The sequence below is a fragment of the Sinocyclocheilus anshuiensis genome, unplaced genomic scaffold (assembly GCF_001515605.1).
Source record: "Sinocyclocheilus anshuiensis isolate Anshui unplaced genomic scaffold, SAMN03320099.WGS_v1.1 scaffold1386, whole genome shotgun sequence".
Classification (NCBI taxonomy): Eukaryota; Metazoa; Chordata; class Actinopteri; order Cypriniformes; family Cyprinidae; genus Sinocyclocheilus; species Sinocyclocheilus anshuiensis.
The window spans coordinates 261,262-272,300 of NW_015555701.1; the positions used below are offsets into that span (position 1 = coordinate 261,262).

Here is an 11,039-nt window from a genome sequence, read left to right on the forward strand (position 1 = left end):
TTCCCACCGAATGAATGCCGTCAACTCCTTTATTACACGTACTGTGAGTTTAGCGCGTTTTTGGGAACGTAACGGCCACCAGTTAGGCTTTATTTTCACGGCAGATGATTACAGCGCTTCACTAGATTTGTAGTGAGACGTGTTTTTGTAAGCCTGTTTTCACTGAAGCTGGAGTTTCCTTCAAAATAAAAGCTTAAAGTGCAGTATATGAATTTCTGACAGCTAGCATTTAAATGCAGTCCAGATTCACAATATCTCTCTCAAGTGTAGAAATTAGGATAGAAGTACTGTATTGTAATTTCCCTACTGTAGTGTAAAGCACAAATAATATACCTATGAAATATTCATTTTCATTTATTTTACAGTGCAGTTGTTTTACAATATAAATGGCTTCTACTGTCATTGCTGTTATTATTATTATTATTATGTTCTAATTTGTTTAGCTTCCTAAAACACCAGTGTGAATGTAATTTAGACTGAGACAGTATATCACAAATAAAAAGAGGGTTGAGTCTAATTTAAAGTTCAGCTACAATACTTTTTTCTGACTTAAGAACATGGGTTGCAGCTCTTAATTCTGAACTTTCCAAGTGCATTAGATAGAATAATTTAACTTTAAAAATGTACAAAATATACATTTTTTCCCCAATTCTTCATTTGTGATTGCACAGACACTATTTAAACTGGACCGAGCCGGACAATGACTGAATTCAATGAACTGCCTTTAACTGAAAATTGAGTGTTTACTGTTGTACTTCTGCATTATTGACACTATTTACGTAATTAATACTGTAAAGGTGCTTTGACACGATCTGTATTGTTAAAAGCGCTATAGAAATAAAGGTGACTTGACTTGAATATTTGTCCTTTTCTTTTTTAAGTATGGCAGTATTATGGTATGGTGAGATTCTGATGTGGTTCATTAGGTGCAGGTGAAGAGATGCGAGGGCCCCTCACCTCGTCGGGGTCGGTGAGTTTGAACTCCCAGCCGTCTCCGCTCCAGCTGATGATGCTCTGGCAGCTCGTGTCGGTCAGAAGCTCCAGCAGGAACTGCCACAGCTGAATGGGGCCACTTCCTGTTCAGCACCAATCATAGAGAGCTTAAGCATCAAGCGTTCAGATTCATACTTTAGTTATATATTTGCATCAGGTTTTAATTGGCTAAAATGCAACACCAGGCATTTAGAGCTGCAAAACATCACTGTTTTTGATATAGTAAGTGAAAGTTTTGAATGAAAAAAAAATGTATAGATTTTTACACCAATACAGCCATAAAAAGTTAGGAAATGTCACTATTTTACCATTTACATTTTGTAATAATTATTCACGTCAATGTATATTTTAAATAGATATTTATTATTAATAAATGTGCATATTTTAAGCAGGTTAGAATAATAAATATGGATATGTATTATTCCTACGCATGTTTTAAATAGGGGTTAGAATAATAAATATACATATTTATTATTAATAAAATTGAGTATGTATTATTTGTATCAATGCATGCTTTAAATACAGGCTAGAATAATAAAATGATTTTTTAATTAATAAATATGAATATTTATTCCTATCAATGTATACTTTAAACAGGAGTTAAAATAATAAATCTGAATATTTATTATTAATAAATATCAATAGTTACTCATAGCAACGCATATTTTAAATAGAGGTTAAAATAATTAGAATTTATTATTCATAAATATGAATATTTATTAACATGCACACTTAAAATAGGGGTTAGAATAATACATCTAAATTTGTATGATTGATAAATATGAATATTTATTATTATTAATGCATATTTTAAATAGATTAGAGTAATCATTTTTTGTGATTAATAAATATGAATATATATTATTACCAATGCATACTTTACATAGGGTCAGAAGAATAGATCAGAATTGTTATTATTAACAAAATATTAATTCATATCATGCATTTGAAATAGGGGTTAGAATAATAAATTTGCATATTAATATTTGTTTTTATATCAATGCGTATTTTAAACCAATGCATAATTTCACTTATTTTAATAATGCAATCATAACAAAATAGCTAAAAAAGTCTATTGGAATCCCTAATGCCCAGCGGAAAAATGGTCTCAAATTGATAAGCATCCAGAACAGTTGTTGTGATAAACTGTTGAGCGTCAGCTTCTGTTTTTTTGTAAGTTTGACCCATATGTAGTGCACGTGAGCTATTGGTTTACACAAACACTGCTAAATGAAGGAGACGCACCGGTGAATCCGGCGAGCACGGCAGCGGGGATGACGGGTTTGCCCTGCTCCAGCGGCTCGTTCCTCTCCTGGACGTAGTCTTTGAAGGACAGGCCCTGTTTGCTGAGGCCCAGCGGAGCCACGCAGAGCTCCTCCTCGAAGCTGTCGTAGGACGGGACACGCTGGGCATCAGCGAGTGACGAGTGGCTCCCCCAGGAGCGGAGGACACTCTCCGAGCCATCCACGCTCTCCACCGACGACACTGTGAGGAACACATCAACCACAATTCCTCAATCAGACACTTAACCCATTCAATCCCACCGCTCACAATAGTGACCGTAAACAAAGCTTGCAGTTATAAAGCTCTAAAAATAGTACTGACTGCTGTTTTAGTGCTTTTTCTGCAAATATGGAATAAATAAAGGGTCTCGAATTGCTTTTTTTCTCTCTAAAATTTAACAATGATTTACTGAACAAATTGCTCTTTCTTTAAATAAATTCAATTATAATTAGTAGTAGTATATTTTTTATTTAATGCCATGTCAGCATCTTCACTGCAAAAAATGATCCTCTTACTCAGTATTTCTGTCTTGTTTTCTAGTATAAATATCTAAACATTCTTGAATCAAGATGCATTTACTGTACAAGTGAAATGATTTAAGATATTAAATATTGTCTTCTATAAAAAATGAACAATTTTGTTAGTTTTTCCTTAAAACAAGCAAAAATATCTGCCAATGGAGTAAGAAAAATAATCTTAATTCAAAGCTAAACAAGATGATTTTTCTTGCCCCGCTGGCAGATATTTTTGCAAACGATCCCCAACCCTAGATGAGGGCCTGAGGCGTGAGATCTGACCTCGACTGGTGTAGCTGATGCTGACGGAGCTGAGCTGAGGTTTGGGGTACATGGAGAGCTCCTGACCAAACGCCAGCAGACCCGACTCCTCAGACGTCTCGAAGAGCTTCCGCAGGATACTGCTGCGAGACTCAGGAACCTTCAGAGAACACTCCTCCAGACCGAGACCTTCACACACACACACTCTATCAGAGTTTGTTCTGAACGCTACTACAGCTCAATAAAGAGTTAACTAACAGAAACACTAGAGTTGGGGATCGTTTGAATTTCATCAATTCCAGTTCCACTTATCGATTCCCAGTTTAGATTCCAACGTGGTAAAAAAAAAAAAAAAGTCAAACATTTAGATATCAAACATTTATTCTGTGTCTCCTTTTGCAAAACATTTAATTGCTGCTGAATACCATGAACAAAAATCAGCCGGCTGCATAAAAACTGGACTCGATTAAAAACTGTTTGTGTGCAAAATAGAGCTGCACAATTCTGGATACATTGAGACTTTTTCTTCATTTAAATGGAGGTTGTGGTTCTCTCACTATTCTGAAGAAAAACAATTAAGACAACTAAATCTTATAGAATTTGTAAACGAAGATGTGAATCGGATTCAATCCAGAAATCAGTGCGTGCAAACGAAGAGGCGAATCGGATTGAAAATCTTATAGAAACGAAGATGTGAATCGGATTCAATCCAGAAATCAGTGCGTGCAAACGAAGAGGCGAATGGCGAATCGGAATCGGATTCAATCCAGAAATCAGTGCGTGCAAACGAAGAGGTGAATCGGATTGAATCCAGAAATCAGTGCGTGCAAACGAAGAGGCGAATCGGATTGAATCCAGAAATCAGTGCGTGCAAACGAAGAGGCGAATCGGATTGAATCCAGAAATCAGTGCGTGCAAACGAAGAGGCGAATCGGATTGAATCCAGAAATCAGTGCGTGCAAACGAAGAGGCGAATCGGATTGAATCCAGAAATCAGTGCGTGCAAACGAAGAGGTGAATCGGATTGAATCCAGAAATCAGTGCGTGCAAACGAAGAGGTGAATCGGATTGAATCCAGAAATCAGTGCGTGCAAACGAAGAGGTGAATCGGATTGAATCCAGAAATCAGTGCGTGCAAACGATGCAAACGAACGGATTGAATCCAGAAATCAGTGCGTGCAAACGAAGAGGTGAATCGGATTGAATCCAGAAATCAGTGCGTGCAAACGAAGAGGTGAATCGGATTGAATCCAGAAATCAGTGCGTGCAAACGAAGAGGTGAATCGGATTGAATCCAGAAATCAGTGCGTGCAAACGAAGAGGTGAATCGGATTGAATCCAGAAATCAGTGCGTGCAAACGAAGACGTGAATCGAAGAGGTGAATCGGATTGAATCCAGAAATCAGTGCGTGCAAACGAAGACGTGAATCGAAGAGGTGAATCGGATTGAATCCAGAAATCAGTGCGTGCAAACGAAGAGGTGAATCGGATTGAATCCAGAAATCAGTGCGTGCAAACGAAGAGGTGAATCGGATTGAATCCAGAAATCAGTGCGTGCAAACGAAGAGGTGAATCGGATTGAATCCAGAAATCAGTGCGTGCAAACGAAGAGGTGAATCGGATTGAATCCAGAAATCAGTGCGTGCAAACGAAGAGGTGAATCGGATTGAATCCAGAAATCAGTGCGTGCAAACGAAGAGGTGAATCGGATTGAATCCAGAAATCAGTGCGTGCAAACGAAGAGGTGAATCGGATTGAATCCAGAAATCAGTGCGTGCAAACGAAGAGGTGAATCGGATTGAATCCAGAAATCAGTGCGTGCAAACGAAGAGGTGAATCGGATTGAATCCAGAAATCAGTGCGTGCAAACGAAGAGGTGAATCGGATTGAATCCAGAAATCAGTGCGTGCAAACGAAGAGGTGAATCGGATTGAATCCAGAAATCAGTGCGTGCAAACGAAGAGGTGAATCGGATTGAATCCAGAAATCAGTGCGTGCAAACGAAGAGGTGAATCGGATTGAATCCAGAAATCAGTGCGTGCAAACGAAGAGGTGAATCGGATTGAATCCAGAAATCAGTGCGTGCAAACGAAGAGGTGAATCGGATTGAATCCAGAAATCAGTGCGTGCAAACGAAGAGGTGAATCGGATTGAATCCAGAAATCAGTGCGTGCAAACGAAGAGGTGAATCGGATTGAATCCAGAAATCAGTGCGTGCAAACGAAGAGGTGAATCGGATTGAATCCAGAAATCAGTGCGTGCAAACGAAGAGGTGAATCGGATTGAATCCAGAAATCAGTGCGTGCAAACGAAGAGGTGAATCGGATTGAATCCAGAAATCAGTGCGTGCAAACGAAGAGGTGAATCGGATTGAATCCAGAAATCAGTGCGTGCAAACGAAGAGGTGAATCGGATTGAATCCAGAAATCAGTGCGTGCAAACGAAGAGGTGAATCGGATTGAATCCAGAAATCAGTGCGTGCAAACGAAGAGGCGAATCGGATTCAATCCAGAATCAGTGCGTGCAAACGAAGAGGCGAATCGGATTCAATCCAGAAATCAGTGCGTGCAAACGAAGATGTGAATCGGATTCAACCCAGAAATCAGTGCGTGCAAACGCTCCAGTGAAGTGCAGACTTACTGCCGGAGCTGCTGCTGGTCCAGCTGCACTCAGACGAGCGACTCAAGACTTTGGCCTCGTCATCCTCATGACAGGCTGCGGGAGAAAAGCACATCGAATCAAACGTGAGCTCGAGCATTACAATCACTAATGAAAGTCTGGGACCGGAATCCTCTGTTACCTCTCGTCATCTGCTCCAGATGCTCCCACAGGATATCGCCCACGAAATCCGGAGCCAGATCCAGGAATCCGTCCTTTCCCAGGTCGCACAGCTCCTGTCCGCTCATGTCAAACTTGAAGAAGCTGATGTTGGTCAGACTGAACTCTCCGGAGGCCCAGTACAGCCACTGCAGGACGTGCTGCTTGGTCCACTTACACGGGTCTGCAGACAGAGAGAGCGTCACGAACACATCCGTCCTCAAAACAGACAGCAGAGATCACGAGAGACTCACTGTTGGAGATCCCGCAGACGCGCTGCACCTTGGAGAAGCCGTTAAAGCTGTCCTTCAGCGCCTGACTGACCACAGCTTTACTGCAGGGCGTCAGCAGAGGAACCGAGCACACGCCGGCATCTGCAGACCACAGAGATCTGTGTCAGCGTACACACGCTCAAGAGTGCATGACACATTTGCATCAGGGTTTAATTGGCAAACATGCAACACTGGGCATTTAGAGTTGAAAAACTTCACTGCTTTTTGGAAGAGTAAATCAAAGTTTTGAATCCACAACAATTCATAGATTTTCCCACTAATACAGCCATAAAAACATCAAAATTTCACTATTTTACCATTTAAATTTGGTAATAAATATTCACATCAATGCATATTTTAAATCAAGGTTATAATACGTCTGAATTTTCATTATTCACAAATATGAATATTAATATCAATGCCTATTTTACATAGAGGTTAGAATAATAAATCTGAATTTTTATGATTAATAAATATTAATATTTATTCATACCAATGCATATTTTAAATAGGAGGTTAGAATGATAAATCTGAATTTTTATGATTAATAAATATATTAATATCAATGCATATTTTAAATAAAGGTTATAATAAGCCTGAATTATTATTATAAATAAATATAAATATTAATTCATATCAATGCCTATTTTAAATAAACGTTAGAACAAGTCTATATTTTTATTATTAAAAAAATATTAATATTATTTAATATCAATGCCTATTTTAAATAGAGGTTAGAATAATAAATCTGAATTTTTATGATTAATAAATATAAATATATATTAATATCAATGCATATTTTAAATAGAGATTAGAATAATAAATCCAAATATTTATGATTAATAAATATAAATATATATTAATATCAATGCATATTTTAAATCAATGCATAATTTCACTTATTTTAATGATGCAATAAAAACTAAATAGCTAAAAATATATTGCAATAGTTTTTGTACCCCAAAAATGTTTGACCCCTAATGCCCAGCGGAAAAATGGTCTCAAATTGAAAAGCATCCAAAATGTTCTCGCTCCAGAACTGTTGTGATAAACCGTGGTTCTGCTGGTTTGCTTTACCCTGAGAGACACAGTCCAGACCGGACGGGACCTCCTGAGCAGCCTGCTCCTCCTCAACCGGACAGAAGCCCGAGAACAGAGACATGGGGTCTTCGAACATCTCGAACGCCGCCTGACGCTGAGACAAATCAAACACAACATATTACACTCCATAATTACACTTATAAACTTCAGACAGTGAGTGATGAAACTGCTGATTGAGCACAGGCAGGAAAACCAGAGGACACGCCCCACGCATGACATCATCGCTCAAGCGCTTATCTGCTCCACCAATGGGAGCGCACTACCATATATGGTCTTCCTGTTCCGTGCCAGCGTGGGCGAACCTCAGCTGACCTCCAATGACTCTACAGCAGCGCGGAGCTCAACCAATCAGAGCGCAGCACAGACCCGCCCTGATCTAATCGACACACACACACCTCACCTTTAGTGTGTTTCTGAATCCAGGTAAAAGAGGCTCCATGTTACACAGTGTGATCTAAAACGGCAAATAAATAAAACATGATCAAGTCTGATCAGAAGTGAATCTTTGACAATCAGTTCATATAAAGTTTCCCTCGAGTCAAACCTGATTCATATACATTACATAACACACTACTGTACTGTACTGTACATTATCTCAATCAGATTATTCACAGCTGCAGCGACAGAACCAAAACACACAACAGAGAACCAAATTAATAGAATCCATATCAAACAAACAGAACGAAGCGACTCGAGTTTCTGACTGAGATTGAAAACATTGATTACTAACCTGTTGAACTCTCGCAGAAACGCTTGAACTAAATCCGCGGCCAGCCGTTCGTTTTATTCCTCTGATCGATCCGCTCACTGTCCTGATATATCGATATATCGATCCTGTCGATGCGTTCGTTACGCGTTTGTGCGGCGCGTCGTCTGAGCGCGGGAGATTATGAGCGGGTCCAGCGGAAGCGCACGCGGCGGTGGGCGGGGCCAATGAAATCCAGCAGCCAATCAGATCACACACTGAAGTTTCGTCACACCTGCGATTCACTGCTGCTGGCAACTTTATTTTTTTAAGGTGTCCTTGTTACATGTGCTTACTATTATAATAACAATTAATTATGCATAATTACTTGTAACCCCAAGCCAAACCCTAACCATAAGTACATGTAGTTAATTAATATTATTAAATGTATACCAAAATGTAACCAAAATTAGATAACAAATTACAATGATTATTATTATTATCATCGCATTAAACTAATCATTAAAGAAATATAGTACTATAATAATAATAATAATATGGTACAGTGAAATAAGAAAATTGAGTCTGTTAATAATAGGCTAACAGTTTCATTAAAATCACATTAGGTTGTACTTTTATTTTGCCGGAATAGCGTTTTCATTATTTCACGTTATTTTTGCGCGCTATTTTATTTTACAATGTTATTTTAAAATATTGACGTAATCATAAACACATTGGTTTGCGGCGCAAACAGTTTTATCATTTACTGCACTTTGTTATTTTTAATTATTTACTAATGAACCGGAAGTCGCGCGCACATTCACAGAAAATAGCTTTATTTCCGCTTTGCAAAGTAAGGTGGATAAGTGACCCCCATTACTGTAAACCACGATAGACTATGCATTTATATAATTAATGACTAGAGTGATTACATTAAAGTGTATTATAACATATTTGATCATTTAATTAAGCCATGCTGATGCGCTGTCATTAGAATTCATTAACATTGAGTCATGCTCGAAAAACTTTTTATTTGGCGCATGATGATTCATTTTGGCATTGCAGCAACAACAATGATAACTTTAATTTATGTGACTGTTCAAATGCATGATGAAAATAATGTTTGCCTCTGTCCAGTCTGACACAGATAAGGAAACTCTCAAAGCCTCACATATTTAAAGGGGTCATAGGATGCTACATGCACTTTCACAAGTTGTTTGAACTGAAATGTGTGTTGGCAGTGTGTGTACACAACCACCCTATAATGATAAATATCCACACAGATTTTAAATCTGGTTAAATGTTTTCCCCTTTCTCAAATCGAGCCGATCTCAGATGCCTGTGTGTGTGACGTCACAGAGACAGGCCCCTCCCACCATAGTTTGATTGACAGTAGCGTTTCAGCACAGCTAAATGCTACAGAAACGGCTTGATCTGAAAAGAGCTGGTTTTGACAGGGTAAAAAAGGTGGTTTTACACTACCATTGGGAAATTTTAACCAAACTATGTTATAGACTTTTCATTAAGACCCTAAAGAATCATATCAACTTGTGGAAGATGGGCATCCGATGACCCCTTTAAAGACATCATGCATGTCATAGATCTGCATATGTGTACAGGACAGACGGGTTGTGTGTGAGTGAAGGCCGCTGTTGTTTGTAATGGTGTAACAATGTAATGTCTTTCAGCGATGATTGGCAGTTTCCTTCCACAAGCACTAATTATTCAGTGTGATGGCAGCAGATCTCCTCGCTATTGTCTCATCATCTCCGGATCAGCACAGACGCAGCTCTCAGAGAGTTCAGCATGATATCAGAGCGCCTCTGAAGATCTTTATGACTCTAGAATAATGCATCATGAGCAATCTCTGGTATTGAGCTAGCTGTCAGAAAAGTGGTGTGATTTAGCAAAACTCACCTTAACTTTACAGTTTCTCTTAATTGTTGTGTTGGCTCAACTCTCTTCAGCAATATATATATTTGTCTAAAATATATTTTAAATATGTACTAAATAATGTCATAAACAGTAAACCTCAATTGAAAGTATATTTAGTTTTAAGTTTCATTTACTGAAGTATATCCGTGGTAAGAAAATACATTTGCAGTCTATTCTATATATGTGTTATATGTTCATGTTTTTCTTAAAAAAAAAAAAGTGTTTTAGTAAATACGTACATTTTTTGGCCTTTTTTGTTTATTTTGCAATATATTTCAAAATGTATATTTTTTTGCTGGATAGTAGCTGAGTTCACATCTCTGAACAGAGTTTCTAGATCACACCAGATCTGAATTATTATTTTAGGCAAATTGCAAAGGATTGACTACAATTATCTGCAATTTTTGTAACTAAATGTACAAAAAGGTGGCTGGCTGATTGAGTTGGTTTTCAGTAAAATTGTGCAACACGATCCATTCAGTTATCAAAATCTGTCAGACGTACATGAATATTTCATAAACACATAAGACATGGAATGTTTGTGACGTCTGCTAAACTGGCAAATGGTGACTTTACATGTAAAACGTGTAAAAAATAGACATGCAACTGCATACAGTAAGTTACTGATGTGTGGATTTAACTGAGGAGATCTCAGAAAGACTTCAGTTTGAAAGAATATAAGGGAAAGTTGGTAAATCAGATTCGCTCTTGAGTTCTGAGAGTCTTGTGTTCTGCTGAGAGCTCAAACTCTGTTCTAAAGCTGCTTCAGTTTGAGCTGAAATAAACACTGGTCAGATACAGAGATCACACCAGTCCTGCATCATGCATGATCTTCTGTCCTCATATCAATATCTGAATGTGTTTGTGTGCATGTCGCTTGATCTGAAGATCAACTTCTCACACTCTGTCCTGCTTTCTATCACATTGAGTGTTGCTTAGCAACCTGTGGCCTTCGTCTCCTGTCTGTGACAGTGGCATGTGTGAAAACACTCACTCACTCACACACACACACACACACACACACACATTAACACACACACTCACACACACACACACACACACACAAACACACACACACACACACTCACACATGCACAAACACATTAACACACACACTCACACACACACACACACACACATACACACACACACACACACACACACACACAGGTGTGT

The 11,039-nt window shown here is 38.4% G+C and overlaps 1 protein-coding gene across 1 annotated transcript in view; it reads right to left on the minus strand.

Moving 5' to 3' along the window:
* LOC107671629 (protein C-ets-2) overlaps positions 1-8,112 on the minus strand; it is a 9,943-nt gene extending 1,831 nt beyond the window's left edge. Inside the window, exons 1-9 of the mRNA XM_016464538.1 lie at positions 7,974-8,112; positions 7,644-7,697; positions 7,220-7,337; positions 6,125-6,244; positions 5,854-6,054; positions 5,694-5,768; positions 3,075-3,242; positions 2,239-2,478; positions 958-1,076 (exon numbers count right to left, since the gene is read on the minus strand). Of these exons, the coding sequence (XP_016320024.1) occupies positions 958-1,076; positions 2,239-2,478; positions 3,075-3,242; positions 5,694-5,768; positions 5,854-6,054; positions 6,125-6,244; positions 7,220-7,337; positions 7,644-7,682 (1,080 nt within the window). The 5' untranslated portion in view covers positions 7,683-7,697; positions 7,974-8,112. The remainder of the gene's footprint in view (positions 1-957; positions 1,077-2,238; positions 2,479-3,074; positions 3,243-5,693; positions 5,769-5,853; positions 6,055-6,124; positions 6,245-7,219; positions 7,338-7,643; positions 7,698-7,973) is intronic.
* Positions 8,113-11,039: the final 2,927 nt, after the last annotated feature.